Source organism: Dasypus novemcinctus, chromosome 8 (genome assembly GCF_030445035.2).
Source record: "Dasypus novemcinctus isolate mDasNov1 chromosome 8, mDasNov1.1.hap2, whole genome shotgun sequence".
Classification (NCBI taxonomy): domain Eukaryota; kingdom Metazoa; phylum Chordata; class Mammalia; order Cingulata; family Dasypodidae; genus Dasypus; species Dasypus novemcinctus.
This window is the reverse complement of record NC_080680.1, coordinates 64,708,395-64,727,826: the sequence shown is the minus strand read 5'-3', so window position 1 is coordinate 64,727,826 and position 19,432 is coordinate 64,708,395. Positions and strand designations below refer to the sequence as shown.

General features: G+C 39.6%; 4 protein-coding genes across 4 annotated transcripts; 2 read left to right on the top strand and 2 right to left on the bottom strand.

The window, feature by feature from the left end:
* Nucleotides 1–2,791: 2,791 nt before the first annotated feature.
* Nucleotides 2,792–3,352, top strand: LOC131279358 (interferon omega-1-like). Its single transcript, XM_058301334.1, has one exon. The coding sequence runs from the start codon at nucleotides 2,792–2,794 to the stop codon at nucleotides 3,350–3,352; it is 561 nt and encodes a 186-aa protein (XP_058157317.1).
* Nucleotides 3,353–7,125: 3,773 nt separating this feature from the next.
* On the bottom strand, nucleotides 7,126–7,680 carry LOC131279612 (interferon alpha-2-like). The gene has a single exon (XM_058302918.1). The coding sequence runs from the start codon at nucleotides 7,678–7,680 to the stop codon at nucleotides 7,126–7,128; it is 555 nt and encodes a 184-aa protein (XP_058158901.1).
* Nucleotides 7,681–12,336: 4,656 nt separating this feature from the next.
* LOC101429155 (interferon omega-1-like) lies at nucleotides 12,337–12,900 on the top strand. The gene has a single exon (XM_004456078.2). It carries the CDS (start codon nucleotides 12,337–12,339, stop codon nucleotides 12,898–12,900), a length of 564 nt encoding a protein of 187 aa, XP_004456135.2.
* A 3,778-nt stretch (nucleotides 12,901–16,678) lies between these two features.
* Nucleotides 16,679–17,233, bottom strand: LOC101418868 (interferon alpha-2-like). The gene has a single exon (XM_004456067.2). It carries the CDS (start codon nucleotides 17,231–17,233, stop codon nucleotides 16,679–16,681), a length of 555 nt encoding a protein of 184 aa, XP_004456124.2.
* Between the last annotated feature and the right edge of the window lie 2,199 nt (nucleotides 17,234–19,432).

Here is a 19,432-nt window from a genome sequence, read left to right as displayed (position 1 = left end):
ATCTGGAAGGAGGGAAGGGTGTTTTTCAGTGAATAAGAAAACTGGGAATTGGACGGTAAGAACTGGTAACTAAAGTTTACATATGGCAGGGAAAACGTCTTAGTCAGAAGAGACAGTGCTTCTGACGATTGTGTCATCAGACTCTGTGGCTAGGCAGCCCAAATCCAGCCTGTTCTGGCTGTGTGACTTTTGCCACCTCGCTTCTCTGTTAGATGAAAATGATCGTCACAATCACTGAGTCGGGATGCCCTGAAGATGTAGGGTACAATGCGCTTACAACAATGCCTGGAACAAAGTAAGCCCAACGCCTGTTAGCCGTCGCCACAATGGAGTAAAGCAAACTATCCAGCTCTGGAAATTGGATGGAAGTTTCTCTGAGATCATCTGCCTTCCTTCCTTTAATTCTCAGCTCAAAAGCTATGTTTTATTTCTGATTTCATCTTTGTGTAACACTGGATATGTATATGGAAGGAGTGCTCCGTCCTCCATATGAATAAAATCCCGAGCTCCTGAGATAGCTGCACTCTCACATAAAATAAATTGTCTTTCGGTCTGAAACCCAGACTCTCTTGAAAGTGAGTTGGTGTGACAATATCCGTGGAGTCAGATCATCTCTTTGGATAGTGGAATAGTAAGAGCGAGGGAGAGAGAGGGAGAGAGAGGGAGAGAGAGAGAAGTAAAGAGAGAGAGAGAAAAAGGGGCAAGAAAGCACACAAGCAGATAAAATTCCTTGATCTTGCAAAGCTGACAATAGCCTTTTAGGCAACAGCCTGCTTTAATGAGCCAGCTGTTCTTCTGAAACTGTCTGTGGCTACAACACTCTCTCCCACTGGTTGAAAATTGTCACTCTGTAGAACTCTTTCCCCTGATTTGTGGTTTTGTCGTTTGCTGGGTCATTTTGCAGTTTCAGAAGGGGAGACGTCACTTCCACTTTTAAAATTTTCAGCATTTACTTTCCATTTGCCTTTGTGCATTTTTATATGACCGCTTACTTTTACTTTCCAGGAATGCTAAAAGGGAGTGGAATATTCTGATGTCTTGAAAATCATGCAGAGAACATGTTACTTCTTTTCATTATATTTTCTATTACTTCTTTGGCAATAAACCTCAAAATGAAATTGGAAACGTGACATGAGCATTAAGAAATCGTAATCAGTGAAAAGACAAATACCACAGAGAAGAAATAAAATTTAAAATTATTTCGAAAAGTGAATAAAATGGGTCACTTAGTCATTATTTTGGTAGAGCTAGATAAATGGACTGGTAGGACAATGAGGCTGCCATGAAGCAGCGAAGAATCCCAGTAGACACGTTCTAATGGGCTGAATGTCTGGACAGTAGGAATGGTTACACTTTACGGCTCCTGAGGACAGGAATGGCAACTTAATTATCTTGGTATATATATTCCAGGCTCAGTGCAATAGTGAGAAGTTTAGTAATTATCTCAATTAATTAGAATATGGAAAACCAACTTCGGCAAACTGCACATCAAAAAACTATATATGAAAAAAACTAAAAAGTTAGAAAGTTAAAATTTTTTTAAAAAACGATATATGGATTTAAGAGTGATGAAGAACTCTTCCCCCTTATGAAGAGAGGAGACTATCAGACTTCTTGCACACCTGGAAGAAAAGTATGTCACTACTGGCCATCCTAGACTATATATGTATATACCAAACTGTTGGTGATGCTTGAACTGGAAGAAGGAAACCTGGGATATTAAGCATTTTAGGCTCATATGCACAGCAATTCGACTGCCACCACCTATCATCACAAATTGTAGCATTGTCTAAAAATGTCTAGTGAAGGTGTGTTGTCATGTACTTAATAACAGGGCTATTTAAGAGCTTGTAGGTGTCCTAATAACAGTAAACTAGGTTTTGCCAGTAGAGGCCTTAAGAAGAGATTGTACCGTTTACGGAAATGTAGGTGTGATAAGGGGATGTTTCAAGAAAGGTAATAGTAATGGTGTATTTGTGTACATCTCTTTAAAATAGACACCATCTTCCAACCAACCAAAACACCTCTCCCTATCCTATCAACCCATGCAATCGTGCATACACACACACACACTCACACAGATCTAGTCATCTTTGGGTTGGTTTCATTTTCAACTTGAATTGGAAACAATGATATTTCACCTAGAAAATGGGGATAAAGGATGAATAAGTTCTTGTCACGTTCTGAGATCTGTGACCTTTGATCAACCATACCAACTTGAACCAGGGGAAAACTACTCTGGTTGAAGGAGTTCTAGGGGGCCCATTGATTAGGGAAACTATCAAGTGCCTTGTGTTGAGGATACAACAGCAAACAAGCCTAGATACATGCAAATAGTGGACACACGCTTCACACTTGACATAGTATATTAACACTTCCATGAAGGGAATCTAGAGGTGTAGAAAGATTTAAAAAGAAGACTAGGATCGATTCCATCAAAGTTGTTCTTAACTTATGGAAAAAGGATCCAGTCAGCTCTATCAATTAAAACTTGGTGTTTATTAAGATGATAAGCATCTCACTGGATTGGGACTTCTAATATTCTATTGTGTAAACTTAACTCTAAATGTAAGAATACAGACAGAATTGCCACTGATACATCTTCACAGGACACTGAGGAGAAGGGAAAGTCCAAAATAGGGAATAGAAAGAGCGGGGGAAAAATCTGAAAATGAAAATTTGTGTCTTCAGTATTCAAGTGGCACACAAAGAAGAGAGTCCTCAGAGAACTTGGAGCAAAAGCTCACAGTCTCGCACCTCAACCAGAAGAGTGTTTGCTTGGAACCTACCAATGGCATTTCCAGTTTCTTCTCTGGTGGTGTTGATGATGATCTTCTCAAGCCCCATCGGCTTGTTTAGCTGTGGCCTGCCTCAGAGCCTTGACGTGAGAAAGCAGGAGACCTTCACAGTGTTGAGTCAAATGGGGACAATCTCCCTTCTTTCTTGTCTGAAGGACAGGACTGACTTCAGATTCCCCCAGGAGATGATGGATGGCAGCCAGGTCCAGAAAGCTCAGGCCATTTCTGTCCTCCATGAGATGCTCCAGCATATCTTCCACCTCTTCCACACAGAGGGCTCCTCTGCTGCTTGGAACACAACCCTCCTGGACCAACTCCGCTCGGGACTTCATCGACAGCTGGAGGACCTGGAGACCTGTTTGCTGCAGGAGATGGGAGAAGATTCTCTCCTGGCAATGGAAGGCCCCACACTGGCTGTGAGGAGATACTTCCAGAGAATCCGTGTCTACCTGCAAAAGAAGAAACACAGTGACTGTGCCTGGGAGGTTGTCAGGGTGGAAATCAGGAGATGCTTTCTCTTCATAAATGTGCTCACAAGAGAACTCAGGAAGTAAGAAGAAAACTGATTCCCAATGGTGAAGCTCCTACCTCAGACTGTCAATTATTCACCATTATTTTTTGCCATTATTTTTTGCTTCAGCTATGAAATAATTTGAGTCACATTGAACATACTTTCATCAGTAATACCAGGAATATATGTGTCCAAATATTTTCAAAATCTGGAGAAATGTAACTGGTGCCCTGTAACTGAATTTCATGTCATAAAACATATATTATTTATTTAATTATTTTAATTAATTTATCTATTAATTTTGATGCTTTTGTGTTCTATTTTTATACAAAATATGATCACCTTTCAATTTTCAATAAAAGTACTACTCATTAAATTTATTTTAAGATGTGTCCATTATTTAAAAAATAACAATTTTCTCCTGCCTCCTGATTCTGCAACCTAACTAGAAAAGGGTGCGGTGTAGTGCATTCATTCTTTTATTCATTCAATGGCCTTGGGAATGGAACTTGGAATAAGAGATGAATATTCTCTGTTCTTATGGAATTTACATAAGGGAAAGGAAATGGCCATTAAAGAAATAATTTTAACCTAATTACATGTGGAATTGGACTACAAAGGAGAAGTAAAAGATGCCTGGCAGGGAGTACCACAGGAAGAAGAACTTTTGGCTTTTGAGGGTAGTCTAATGGGATCTAAGAGGCTCAGACAATATCATTAGTGCTGTCTCTTTCTCTTCATCCTTTAGATGAACTCTTACCACATTCTTATCAAGATGGCTGCTTGGGGTCCTAGACTCAAATTCCACTACCTTAGCCATCCCAGAGGAAAGAGTTTTCTCAGACACACAGCATCAATTCTTGCTAAGGACTCTGATTTCTTCACCTGGGTCATATGCCCACATCTTGGGCTCTGGGGAAAGGGTGGCATGGAAGCTGTCCACCCTGAGCAACATGATATATATTTCTTTCATGGAAGAAAGATTTGTCATCAAATCTGATGGAAGTGTAAATTGGAATAATATGAAAGAAAATTGTGATAGAGTTTTGCATTTAATCTGTACATCACTTTGGGGAGTATGCCATCTTAACAATATTAAGTTCTTTAATCTATGAACATGCGATGTGTTTTCATTTATTTAAGTGTTCTTTAATTTATTTTAGTGATGTTTTGTAGTTTTTGGTGGGCAAGTCTTTCACATGGGCAATGGTTAATTTCAAGTGTCAACTTGGCTAAGTCATGCTTTCCAGTTGTTGGGGCAAATAAGCACTGGTCTGATTGTTAGTGTGAGGGGATTTTGTGCATTTAAAGCATTAATTGGTTGATTGCATCTACAGTTAATTACATCTACAATCAACAATGAAGCTTGCTTTCACCAATGGGAAAAATCTTGTCTGATCAGTTGAAGGCCTTAATGGGAGAGCTCATGATTTCAGCATTCATAAAGAAGAATTTCTGTCTCCAGTTCAGACACCCAGCTTCTTCTGGAGAATTCATTGAAATCTTCATTAGAATTCCCAAGTTGTGGCCTACCCTAATGAATTCAGACTTCCCCATCCCAACAATCACAGGAGTGAATTCCTATAATAAATTCCTTAATATTTACATGCATGAATAAAAATAAATACACAAATACATAAATATACATACAGTTTTGTTTCTCTGGAGAAACTTGATGAATTCAACATCCTTGGTTAAATTTTTCATAGGTATTCTATTCTTCTAGAATCTATTTTAAATGGAATTTTCCTATTTTCTGTTTCAGATTGCTGGTGTAGAGAACACAACTGATTTTTGTGCCATGATTTTGTACGAAACAATTTGGCTGATTTCATTTATTACCTCTAGCAGTTTCTTGTGGATTCCTTGGAATACCCTATATTTAAGAGCATGTCATTTGACAATAGAGATAGTGTTGCTTTTTTTTCTTTCTAATTTGAATGGCTTATATCCTTCACTCATTTTCAATTTATCAAATTAGAAGTTACCAACCTTTACCCTTGGATGCTGTGGGGTGCTCTCCTGAAGTCTTAAAATGATAGTTACTTCCTGGTATTTTCTCCCATTTAATCAGGATTTGACTGCAAAATGTTGCCATATACTAAACAGAATGCATTTTGAAATTTAATGCCAAAGCGTCTGAGTCTGGAATGTGACACTTATGTGTCTCAATTCTCTTCATATTTCAAGGTTATATCAATTGCTGACCTTTCTTCTCCTTAGGTCAGCTCTCTAGAAGACCATAAGCAATGAGAAGGCAGGAATAAAATTTTATTCAACAGTGTGCCCCTAGCACATAACACTACACCTACTATACAGTACATTGAAAGAGCTCAAACACTCTTTATTAGGTGAACAACAGTAAAATGACAAAAATGCCAACAATAATTTATCTTAGGCAAAATGTGAAAGTCAAATAAATAGTGTCTATGACACCATCTTGGAAAAGAAAAGGACATTACAATCTAAATTATTATTATTTTTTATTATAGGAAAGTATTAGACAAAGGGGTGCTAATGCAAAATACCAGAAATCAGTTGGTTTTTATAAAGTGTATTTATTTGGAATAAAAGCTTGCAGTTACCAGGCCATAAAGCGTAAGTTACTTCCCTCACCAAAGTCTTCGAACAAGTGTTGAAACAAGATGACTGCCAACATCTGCCAGGGTTCCGGCTTCCTGGGTTCTTCTCTTCCTAAGACTTGCTACTCTGTTCCCAGGGTTCCACTCTTCCAGGGCTTCCTTCTCTTTCCTCACAACCAAAATCCTCTGTGTGCTTATTCTTGGATCTCCAGTTCAATACTCTGGCATCAAAATGTAAAACTCTGTCCTTTGCCATGTCTTTTATCTGGGAGTCCCCACCCAACAAGGGCTGTGGACAAAACACACTACTGACGTGGCCCAATCAAAGCCCTAATCATAATTTTATGATGCACAGATAAAGACCAGTTTACAAACATAATAAAATATTTCTTTTTGGAATTCATAATAATATCAAACTGCTACAGGGGATATATTCTTCAACTTTATGTTTGAAATATTTAGACTAGAGAAGGAAGAAATGAGAGGTCAGAACCTACTCACATGTGTGCAGGCTTACTCTCCCTTCCTCAGAACTCTCCTCTACTTTCCTGAACCACAGATATACACAGAGGGAACTTCCTTGGACTCATCCATTTCTTCTTTAGCACATGATACATTTCTAATATCAAAGGCACCAAGGACATGATTGTGCCATTGCCCTGAGCTTTTCTCAACAGGTGTCTTCTTTCCATTGCTAAGTTATGTCTTGGCTTATCAAACTCAAAACCTACTCAGAATGACAACCCTAGAATGACCCGTGCTGGGTATTCCCACTCTCTCTTCACTCAAATGCTTTGTCTGGGTTTATTTTGTGAGATCAGGCTTTCATCTCTCTTTATATTCAAAAAGTATGTGAAACAGGAAAATTGTTTTAATATTAAATTGCATTTATTTCATTTAGCTTCAAAGTAAAATGTACAGGCTTATAAAAATATAATATTAAACAAATGTTTTCTGGAAAATAAATACTTAAATACTGTGAACAGCATAAATATTATAAATAATTTAAATAGGTGAATAAAAATTACAATAAGTTTTTCAGTTACAGCAAGTGGAAGATGCCTTTCTCTCTTGTAAACGGCTTAAGACATTTAACATAGTTTCATAATGATTCAATGGATGTTCATGACTTCTTTTTCCTCTGGCGTAAAAACAGTGATGTAGATTATACTCTCAGTCTTGGAAATAGCAACTGAGTTGACCGGATGAACTGTTTTGAGAATCAGCGTCTTCCTTATTTCCTGAGTTTTCCTTGGAGCTTGTTAATGAAGAGAAAGCACTTTCTGATTTCAACCCTGACAACCTCCCAGGCACAGGGGCTGTCTTGCTTCTCTGTCAGATACTGACTGATGCCTTGGAAGTACCTCTTCACAGCCAGTCTGGAATTCTCACTTCCCAGGTGTGTCTGATCCTCCTCCTTTTCCTTCCCCAAACATGTCTCCAGGTTATCCAGCTGCTGATGAAGTCCAATGAGGAATCTGTCCAGCAGGGTGTCATCCCAGGTCGCAAGAGAGCCACTTGTACTGAAGAGGTTGAAGATTTGCTGGACCACCTCATGCAGGAGAGTGGTGGCATGCATCTTGTCCAACTGGTTCCCATCCACGAGTTCCTGAGGAAATTGGAAGTCGGTCCTGTCCTTCAGACATGACAGAATGGAGAGTCTCCCCATTTGATGCAACAGCATGAAGGGCTCCTGGTGGCCATAGATCAGTGGCAGGTCACAGCCCAGACAGGCAGGGATGGAGCACAGCATCAGCAGAGTCTTCAGCACAGAGACTGGGAGGGCCATTGAGGTGATTCTGCAGTACTGCCTGGAGAGGGAGCCTTGCCTCAGCAAGTGGTGAGGACATTTGGTGCTGAGTGCCTTTTAAGTACTTAGCATAGAAACTTTCATTTTCTGGGCTTTCCAGTTTTCCCCATTACTTTCCCTTTCTACTTTTCTTTTCACGTTCATGCATGTGTGTGTGAAGGCAACTAAAAATTGAACTTTATTGACGTGAGTACCTGAATGGAGGGATCCAAAGCAAAAGTGCTAATGAAGTATACACCATAGCATTAAAACCTATTTTTTACACCTTCCTGGTTGTTCCTAGAGAGAAAAGACAACACAGTGTCAGAGAAGGGGGAAAAACTCTTCTGACTTTACCAGATTAGCAAGAATTATTAAAGTCTATGTAATAAAAGATGGGGATTTTTCATATTTTTTTCTAATTTAAATCTTCCCTTCTTTGAAAAAGTTAAATTTTATATGTACCTCACAGTTATCATGTGAGCTTGTCCTTAACTAATGGAAGATATATTTCCTCCTATAATATTGTTTGGGGAATAAAACCACAGGTATCATTTATTAAGAATAAATTGTGGGAAAAATTAATTATGGTACAGCTATGGTCTGCCAGGTACTTTCGTAGTTGCTGAATCCCTAAAAGACATTCAAGTTTGACTGTGTGAGTCTCTCTGTTCTCTTCCAACTAGAATCTTTAACAGTGAAGACTCTTTACTTATTATGTGGCGATGCAGATAATCTCATCTCCTTCAGTTTTCCACTGACCTGTGATATCCAACCACATTCTCAGGGGACTGTTGGGACTGCTGTGGTACTCAAAGCTTATCATGATAGTACTTCATCAAATCTGTAGAGTACGATTCATTTTTACATCTCTAATATTAATGGCAGCCATGTTATTACTTATAGGCTCTCAGCAAAGTGTTGCACAAATATTTTCATTTAATCTTCCCAGCTTCCCTTTGATATAATTATTATATTCTTTATATTGTATTGACAAAGCTATGGAAAACTCAGAGAGTTTACTTGCCAAAAGTCACTGGTAAGCAGTGGCTAATCACTAAATGGTTCTCTCTGCACCTTACCCTTTAGTGTTAAGTCTGCTCAGTTAGCAGCACTCTGCACATTAGTAGTGAGGTAATCTAATTAATGTTTAACTGCTGACTTCCTGCTGGGTTGTAAACTCCCTGAGGGCAGTTCCACTGTGTCTCTAGCACCTACAGCAGTGTAGGTCACAGAAGAAGAAGACCTCTGTCTCGTAGCAGGTACAAAAAGACTAAATGTCCCAAAGAATGAGAAATCTAATGTTTTGGGACTGTGTCAGAAATAGGTAGTTTTTGGAAGACAAAGATAGTAGAAGCTAAATTGAAAAAGAATGCTTTAACATCCTGGGCATCTTCTGAAAATATCTCATTGGGAAAGGGGAGTTTCAGAGATCCACTTGAGTCCAGCAAATAGAGTAATTTATTTGAATGATAGGCCTGGAATTTGCTTCTCATTGAATAGGAAAAATGGGAATTACAGGTTAAGAGTTTGTTAGTGTTTACTTAAGACAGGGAAAATGTTTTAAAAGAGACAGTGCTTTGAAATGATTGTAAAAGTAGAGTCTGGGGCAAGGCAGCCCAAATTCATTTCACAGTTCTAGCCTGTATTGGCTGTATGACCTTTGCCACCTTCTTCCTCTGTTATATGGAAATGATCATCGTATCCACTGGGTCGGGATGCCCTGAAGGTGGAGGATGCAATGCACATACAAAAACGCCCAGAATAAAGTAAGCACAGCCCCTTTTAGCCATCCCCACAATGGAGAAAAGCAACCCATCCAGTTGTGGAAGTTGGATGGAAGTTTTTCCGAGATGATCTGCCTCCCTTCCTTTAATTCTCACTCTAAAACCAAGTTTTATTTCTAATTCATTTTGTCTGAGCTGGAGCTGGATCATCACCATGGATAGCGGGAAAGTAAAAGTGACAGAGAAGGGAAGGACATAAGGAAGGAAGGGAGGGAGACATGGAGGGAGGGAGGGAGGGATGGAGGGACAGAGGGAGGGAGGGAAAGGAAAATTCTAGGAGGAAGGAAGGAAGGTAGGAAGGAAGGAAGGAAGGTAGGTAGGGAGGGAGGGAAGGAAGGAAGGAATGGAGGGAAGGAGGGACCGAGGAAGGGAGGAAGGAAGGAAGGAAGGAAGGAAGGAAGGAAGGAAGGAAGGAAGGAAGGAAGGAAGGAAGGAAGGAAGGAAGGAAGGGCAAATGAGAAAGAGCATGCAAGCAAACATAAAACAAAAACAAACCCAGAAAACCCTCATATTGCACCACCAAAAGTAGCTACAACAGTCTCATCCAATGACTGAGTTGAAAATTGTCACCCTGCAAAACCCTTAACTCCTGATTTGTGGTTGTAAAATTATTGTCATTTTGTCATTTCAGAAGAGGAGACATCATTTCCTCTTTTTCAGTTTTCTGCATTTACTTTCCATTTGCTTTTGTAAATGGACTGCTTACTTTTACTTTCCAGGAATGCTTAAAGACAGAAGAGAACTCTGATGTCTAGAAAATCATACAGAGAATAAGTTTTTTTTCAGCATGTTTTCTCTTCCTTAATTTGCAACAGACCTCAAAGTGAAATGGGAAACATTGCAGGAACATTAGAAAAATGTTTAATCAGTCAAAAGATAAATAACATAGAAGAGGGAACAATTTTTAAATTATGTAAAAAAGTGAAAAAAAAGGGGTTACTTAGTCATTATTCTGGTAGAGCTAGAAAAATGGGCTAGACTGGACAATGTTTTGGCCATGAAGCAGCAAAGAAGTCCAGTAGACACATTCTAATAGCTTGAATGTCTGGGTGGTAGTAATGGTTACACTTTACTCCTCTTGAAAACAGGATTTGAGGTTTAATCATCCTGGTTTAGTCCAGCTCAGTGCAATGATGGCCAGTTCAGTAATTATCTCAATTAATTGGAATAAAGAGCCAAATTGGCAAACTATGCATCATAAAGCTATTTAAGGTACATGGATTTAATAATGTTGGGGAACTCTTCCCCCTTATGAGGAGAGGAGGCTATCAGACTTATTGTACACCTGGAAAAAGAGGATGGAACTACTGACCAGCCTGGGCCATTCATATACATACCAAACTGTTAAAATGACGCTAGAGTTGAAAGGAAGAAAGATGGGAGATTAGGTAATTTAGGCTCATATGCACAGCAATTCCACTGCCCCCACCTACCATCACAAAATATAGTCTTTTCAAAAGGATCTAGTAAAGTTATACTGACATATTCCTTCCCTTTAGGAGGTGACTCTTAGAGGTTTTGGGCATCTTAATAACACTAAGCTAGCTACTTACTACCAGTTTAGGCCCTGAGGAGAGAGGGTGCACTACATTTATGGAAAAACAAGTGAGCTGAGGAGATGCTTTGAGAGAAGTAATAATAATGGTGGTTATAGCCAAAGTATATCACTTTGGAATTATAAACCAATTAACCCATACATCTGTTCACACACGCACGCACACACACACACACACATCTAGATTCCCTTTGGGTGGGTTCATTATCAACTTAAAGCGGAGGATTTGGCCCAATGGATAGAGCATCCCCCTACCATATGGGAGGTCCAAGGTTCAAACCCACGGCCTTCTGACCTGTGTGATGAGCTGGACCATGGCAGTGCTGATGCGCGCAAGGAGTGCCGTGACACGCAGGGGTGTCCCCCGCATAGGGGAGCCCCATGCACAATGAATGCGCCCCATAAGGAGACATACTCAGCGTGAAAAAGCACAACCTGACCAGGAATGGCAACACACACACACACACACACACACAGACAGCTGACACAGCAAGATGATGCAACAAAATGAGACACAGAGTCTAGATGCCGCTGACAAGAATACAAGTGGACACAGAACACACAGCGAATGGACACAGAGAGCAGACAACTGGTGGTGGTGGGGGTTATGGGAAGGGGAGAGAAATAAAAATAAAATAAAGTGGAGGCAGTGATATCTCAGCTAGTCAACGGGGATAAGGATGAACAAGTTCTGTTCTTGTTCTGAGATCTAAAACCTTTGATCAACCATACCAGCCTGAACCAGAGGGAAGTTCCTGAGGGCTAAAGAAAGTCAAGGGAGCCCGTTCATTGAAGGAGACAGTCAAGTACCTGGTTTTGAAGATACAGCAGAAAATAAGACCAGATCTATGTACATAAAGGATGTATTCTTCAAACTTGACATAGTATATCAACACTTCCATGTAGGAAATCTAGAGGGGGTGAAAGAAGATTTCATAAGAAGCCCAGGAATGATTCCTTCAAAGTTGTTCTTAACATATGGAGAAAGGATCCATACAACTGCATCGATTAAAATTGGTGTTTGTTAAGATGATAAGCATCCCCCTGAATTGGGACTTCTAATATTTTAAAGTATACACTTAAATCTATATGTAAGAATACAGAAGGAATTGCAACTGATACATCTTCTCAGGGCACTGAGGAGAAGGGAAAGTCCAAAATGAAGAATAGAAAGAATGGAGGAAAAATCTGAAAATGAAAATTTGTGTCTTCAGTATTTAAGTGGCACACAAAGAAGAGAGTCCTCAGAGAACTTGGTGCAAAAGCTCACAGTCTCACACCTCAACCAGAAGAGTGTTTGCTTGGAACCTACCAATGGCATTTCCAGTTTCTTCTCTGGTGGTGTTGATGATGATCTTCTCAAGCCCCATCGGCTCGTTTAGCTGTGGCCTGCCTCAGAGCCTTGACGTGAGAAAGCAGGAGACCTTCACAGTGTTGAGTCAAATGGGGACAATCTCCCTTCTTTCTTGTCTGAAGGACAGGACTGACTTCAGATTCCCCCAGGAGATGATGGATGGCAGCCAGGTCCAGAAAGCTCAGGCCATGTCTGTCCTCCACGAGATGCTCCAGCAGATCTTCCACCTCTTCCACACAGAGGGCTCCTCTGCTGCTTGGAACACAACCCTCCTGGACCAACTCCGCTCGGGACTTCATCGACAGCTGGAGGACCTGGGGACCTGTTTGCTGCAGGAGATGGGAGAAGAAGATTCTGTCCTGGCAAAGGAGGGCCCCGCACTGGCTGTGAGGAGATACTTCCAGAGAATCCATCTCTACCTGCAAAAGAAGAAACACAGTGACTGTGCCTGGGAGGTTGTCAGGGTGGAAATCAGGAGGTGCTTTCTCTTCATAAATGTGCTCACAAGAGAACTCAGGAAGTAAGAAGGAAGCTGACTTCCAATGGTGAAGATCCTACCTCAGACTGTCAATTATTCAGTCATTTCAAAAGCCATTATTTTTTGCTTCAGCAATGAAATAATTTGAGTCACATTGAACATACTTTCATCAGTAATATCAGGAATATATGTGTCCAAATATTTTCAGAATATGAAGAAATGTAACTGGTGCCCTGTAACTGAACTTCATGTCATAAAACATGTATTATTTATTTAATTATTTTAATCAATTTATCTATTAATTTTGATGTTTTTATTTGTGTTCTATTTTTATACAAAATATGTTCACCTTTGACTTTTCAATAAAAATACTACTTATTAAGTTTATATTAAGATGTGTCCATTATTTAAAAAAGAACAATTTTCTCCTACCTCCTAATTCTTCAACCTAAATAGAAAAGGGTGCGGTGTCGTGCATTCATTCTTTTATTCATTCAATGGCCTTGGGAATGGAACTTGGAATAAGAGATGAGTATTCTCTGTCCTTATGGAATTTACATAAGGCAAAGGAAATGGCCATTAAAGAAATAATTTTAACCTAATTACTTACATTGGAAAATGGACTACACAGGAGAAGTAAATTATGCTATAGCAGGGAGTACCACAGCAAGATGAACTATTGGGCTTTTGAGGGAAGTCTGATGGGATCTAAGAGGCTCAGACAATATCATTAGGGCTGTCTCTTTCTCTTCATCCTTTAGATGAACTCTTACCACATTCTTATCAAGATGGCTGCTTGGGGTCCTAGACTCACATTCCGCTATCTTTGCCATCCCAGGGGAAAGAGTTTTCTCAGACACACAGCATCAATTCTTGCTAAGGACTCTGATTTCTTCACCAGGGTCATATGCCCACATCTTGGGCTCTGGGGAAAGGGTGGCATGGAAGTTGTCCACCCTGAGCAACATGATAAATATTTCTTTCATGAAAGAAAGATTTGTCATCAAATCTGATGGAAGTATAAATTGGAATAATGTGAAAGAAAATTGTGATAGAGCTTTGTATTTAATCTGTACATCACTTTGGGGAGTATGCCATCTTAACAATATTAAGTTCTTTAATCTATGAACATGCGATGTGTTTACATTTATTTAAGTGTTCTTTAATTTATTTTAGCGATGTTTTGTAGTTTTTGGTGGGCAAGTCTTTCACATGGGCAATGGTTAATTTCAAGTGTCATATTGGCTAAGTCATGCTTTCCAGTTGTTGGGGCAAATAAGCACTGGTCTGATTGTTAGTGTGAGGGAATTTTGTGGATTTAAAGCATTAGTTGGTTGATTGCATCTACAATTAATTACATCTACAATCAACAATGGAGTTTGCTTTCACCAATGGAAGAAATCTCATCTGATCAGTTGAAGACCTTAATGGGAGAACTCATGATTTCAGCATCCATAAAGAAGAATTTCTGTCTCCATTTCAGACACCCAGCTTCTTCTGGAGAATTCATTGAAATCTTCATCAGAGTTCCCAACTTGTGGCCTGCCCTAATGAATTCAGACTTCCCTATCCCCACAATCACAGGAGTGAATTCCTATAATAAATTCCTTAATATTTACATGCATGAATAAAAATAAATACACATATACATGAATATACATACGGTTTTGTTTCTCTGGAGAAACTTGATGAATTCAACATACTTGGCTAAATTTTTCATAGGTATTCTATTCTTCTACAATCTATTTTAAATGGTATTTTCCTATTTCTGTTTCAGATTGCTGGTATAGAGAACCCAACTGATTTTTGTACCACGATTTTGTATGAAAAAATTTGGCTGACTTCATTTATTACCTCTAGCAGCTTTCTTGTGGATTCCTTGGAATACCCTATATTTAAGAGCATGTCATTTGACAATAGAGATAGTGTTGCTTTTTTTCTTTCTAATTTGAATGGCTTATATCCTTCACTCATTTTCAGTATATCAAATTAGAAGTTACCAACCTTTATCCTTGGATGCTGTGGGGTGCTCTCCTAAAGTCTTAAAATGATAGTTACTTCCTGGTATTTTCTCCCATTTAATCAGGATTTGACTGCAAAATGTTGCCATATACTAAACAGAATGCATTTTGAAATTTAATGCCAAAACGTCTGAGTCTGGAATGTGACACTTATGTGTCCCAATTCTCTTCATTTTTCAAGACTATATCAATTGCTGACCTTTCTTCTCCTTACACCAGCTCTCTAGAAGACCATAAGCAATGGGAAGGTAGGAGTAAAATTTTATTCAACAGTGTGCCCCTAGCACCTAACACTACACCTACTATACAGTACATTGAAAGACCTCAAACACTCTTTATTAGGCAAACAACCATAAAATGACAAAAATGCCAACAATAATTTATCTTAGGTAAAATGTGAAAGTCAAATAAATAGTGTCTATGACACCATCTTGGAAAATAAAAGGACATTACAATCTAAATTATTATTATTTTTTATTATAGGAATGTATGCGACAAACGGGTGCTAATGCAAAATACCAGAAATCAGTTGGTTTTTATAAAGTGTATTTATTTGGAGTAGAAGCTTGCAGTTACCAGGCTATAAAGCATAAGTTACTTCCCTCACCAGAGTCTTTGACCAAGTGTTGAAACAAGATGGCTGGCAACATCTGCCAGGGTTCCGGCTTCCTGGGTTCTTCTCTTCCTAAGACTTGCTACTCTGTTCCCAGGGTTCCACTCTTCCAGGGCTTGCTTCTCTTTCTCACAACCAAAATCCTCTGTGTGCTTTTTCTTGGGTCTCCAGGACAAGACTCTGGCATCAAAAAGTAAAACTCTGTCCTTTGCCATGTCTTTTATCTGGGAGTCCCCACCCAACAAGGGCTGTGGACAAAACACACTACTGACGTGGCCCAATCAAAGCCCTAATCATAATTTTATGATGCACAGGTAAAGACCAGTTTACAATCACAGTAAAATATTTCTTATTGGAATTCATAATAATATCAAACTGCTACAAGGGATATATTCTTCAACATTATGTTTGAAATATTTAGACTAGAGAAGGAAGAAATGAGAGGTCAGAACCTACTCACATGTGTGCAGGCCTACTCTCCCTTCCTCAGACCTCTCCCCTACTCTCATGAACCACAGATAGACACAGAGGTAACTTCCCTGGACTCACCCATTTCTTCTTTAGCACATGATGCATCTCTAATATCAAAGGCACCAAGGACATGATTGTGCCATTGCTCTGGGCTTTTCTCCACAGGTGTCTTCTTTCCATTGGTAAGTATTGTCTTGGCTTATCAAGCTCAACACCTACTCAGAATGACCACCCTAGAATGACCCGTGCTGGGTTTTCCCACTCTCACTTCACTCAGGTGCTTTGTCTGGGTTTATTTTGTGAGATCAGACTTTCATCTCTCTTTATATTCAAAAAGTATGTGAAACAGGAAAATTGTTTAATATTAAATTGCATTTATTTCATATAGCTTCAAAGTAAATTGTACAGGCTTATAAAAATATAATATTAAACATATGTTGCCTGGAAAATAAATACTTAAATACTGTGAACAGCATAAATATTAAATAATTTAAATAGGTAAATAAAAATTACAATAAGTTTTTCAGTTACAGCAAGTGGAAGATGCCTTTCTCTCTTCTAAACGGCTTAGGATATTTAACATAGTTTCATAATGATTCAATGGATGTTCATGACTTCTTTTTCTTCCGGTGTAAAAACAGTGATGTAGATTATACTCTCAGTCTTGGAAATAGCAACTGAGTTGACCAGATGAACTGTTTTGAGAATCAGCATCTTCCTTATTTCCTGAGTTTTCCTTGGAGCTTGTTAATGAAGAGAAAGCACTTTCTGATTTCAACCCTGACAATCTCCCAGGCACAGGGGCTGTCTTGCTTCTCTGTCAGATACTGACTGATGCCTTGGAAGTACCTCTTCACAGCCAGTCTGGAATTCTCACTTCCCAGGTGTGTCTGATCCACCTCCTTTTCCTTCCCCAAACATGTCTCCAGGTTATCCAGCTGCTGATGAAGTCCAATGAGGAATCTGTCCAGCAGGGTGTCATCCCAGGTCGCAAGAGAGCCACTTGTACTGAAGAGGTTGAAGATTTGCTGGACCACCTCATGCAGGAGAGTGGTGGCATGCATCTTGTCCAACTGGATCCCATCCACGAGTTCCTGAGGAAATTGGAAGTCGGTCCTGTCCTTCAGACATGACACAATGGAGAGTCTCCCCATTTGATGCAACAGCATGAAGGGCTCCTGGTGGCCATAGATCAGTGGCAGGTCACAGCCCAGACAGGCAGGGATGGAGCACAGCATCAGCAGAGTCTTCAGCACAGAGACTGGGAGGGCCATTGAGGTGATTCTGCAGTACTGCCTGGAGAGGGAGCCTTGCCTCAGCAAGTGGTGAGGACATTTGGTGCTGAGTGCCTCTTAAATACTTAGCATAGAAACTTTCATTTTCTGGACTTTCCAGTTTTCCCCTTTATTTTCCCTTTCTACTTTTCTTTTCACGTTCATGCATGTGTGTGTGAAGGCAACTAAAAAATGAACTTTTATTGACTTGAGTAATTGAACGGGGGATCCAAAGCAAAAGTGCTAATGAAGTATACACCATAGCATTAAAACCTATTTTTCACACCTTCCTGGTTGTTCCTAGAGAGAAAAGCCAAAACAATGTCAGAGAAGGGAGAAAAACTCTTGTGACTTTACCAGAGTAGCAAGAATTATTAAAATTTATGTAATAAAAAATGGGGACTTTTCATATTTTTTTCTTATTTAAATCTTCCCTTCTTTGAAAAACTTAAATTGTATATGTACCTCACAGTTATCATGTGAGCTTGTCCTTAACTAACGGAAGATATATTTCCTCCTAAATATTGTTTGGGGAACAAAATCACAGGTATCATTTATTAAGAATAAATTGTGGGAAAAATTAGTTATGGTACAGCTATGGTCTGCCAGGAACTTTCATAGTTGCTGAATCCCAAAAGGCATTCACGTTTGACTGTTTGAGTCTCTCTGTTGTCTTCCAACTACCATCTTTAACAATGAAAATTCCCTCACTCATTATGTGGCAATGCAGATAATCTCATCTCCGTCAGTTTTCCACTGACCTGTGATATCCAACCACGTTCTCGGGAGATTGTTGGGACTGCTGTGTTTCTCAAAGCTTATCATGACAGTGCTTCATCAAATCTGTAGAGTACGAATGGTTTTTACAACACTAATATTAATGGCAACCGTGTATTACTACATATAAGCCCTCTGCAAAGTGTTTTCAAGCATTATTTCATTTAATCTGCACAGCTTCCCTTTGAGATAATTATTATAGTTAGATTTTATTGGCGAGCAAAAGGAAAACTCAGATGTTACTTAACCTGGCAAAAGTCTCGATTTATTATATAAGTGCTAAATGGCTCTCTCCACCTTACCCTTAACCTTAAGCCTGCTCTCCTTTAGCTGCTTTCCACACACTACAATAAAGTAATCCATCAGTGGTTTTACTTCTGACTTCCTGCTGGGCCATACATGACCTGAGGGCATTTCCACTATGTCCCTAGCATCTAGAGCAATGTCTGTCGCAGAAGAAGCAGACAGGTGTCTCAGCCCCTTAGCAAGTATCGAAAGTACTGAATGTTCCAAAGAGCGAGTAACTGAGCATTTTGGGACTATATCGGAAATACATAGTCTTCTGAAAACAAGGAGCGAAAAGAAGTAGGAAACAGATGTTTTCAACTCCTCGATAACTCTCTAAGTATTTAATGAGGAGAAAAAGAGTTTCAGAGACATACTTGATCTCCATCAATAACATCATCCATTTGAAAGATAGAACTGACCTTAGCAGGCGGTAAGGGAGCTGTCTCCTGTCTGAAAGGATTTTGGTGTATCTGGAAGGAGGGAAGGGTGTTTTTCAGTGAATAAGAAAACTGGGCATTGGACGGTAAGAACTGGTAACTAAAGTTTACATATGGCAGGGAAAACGTCTTAGTCAGAAGAGACAGTGCTTCTGAGGATTGTGTCATCAGACTCTGTGGCTAGGCAGCCCAAATCCAGCCTGTTCTGGCTGTGTGACTTTTGCCACCTCGCTTCTCTGTTAGATGAAAATGATCGTCACAATCACTGAGTCGGGATGCCCTGAAGATGTAGGGTACAATGCGCTTACAACAATGCCTGGAACAAAGTAAGCCCAACGCCTGTTAGCCATCGCCACAATGGAGTAAAGCGAACAAACCATCCAGCTCTGGAAACTGGATGGAAGTTTCTCTGAGATCATCTGCCTTCCTTCCTTTAATTCTCAGCTCAAAAGCTATGTTTTATTTCTGATTTCATCTTTGTGTAACACTGGACATGTGTATGGAAGGAGTGCTCTGTCCTCCATATGAATAAAATCCCGAGCTCCTGAGATAGCTGCACTCTCAAATAAAATAAATTGTCTTTCAGTCTGAAACCCAGACTCTCTTGAAAGTGAGTTGGTGTGACAATATCCATGGAGTCAGATCATCTCTTTGGATAGTGGAATAGTAAGAGCGAGGGAGAGAGAGGGAGAAAGAG

Bases quoted from the DNA above. Each gene is read 5' to 3' on its own strand.
- LOC131279612 (XM_058302918.1), bottom strand. From the start codon at position 7,680: ATGGCCCTCCCAGTCTCTGTGCTGAAGACTCTGCTGATGCTGTGCTCC.
- LOC101418868 (XM_004456067.2), bottom strand. From the start codon at position 17,233: ATGGCCCTCCCAGTCTCTGTGCTGAAGACTCTGCTGATGCTGTGCTCC.
- LOC131279358 (XM_058301334.1), top strand. From the start codon at position 2,792: ATGGCATTTCCAGTTTCTTCTCTGGTGGTGTTGATGATGATCTTCTCA.
- LOC101429155 (XM_004456078.2), top strand. From the start codon at position 12,337: ATGGCATTTCCAGTTTCTTCTCTGGTGGTGTTGATGATGATCTTCTCA.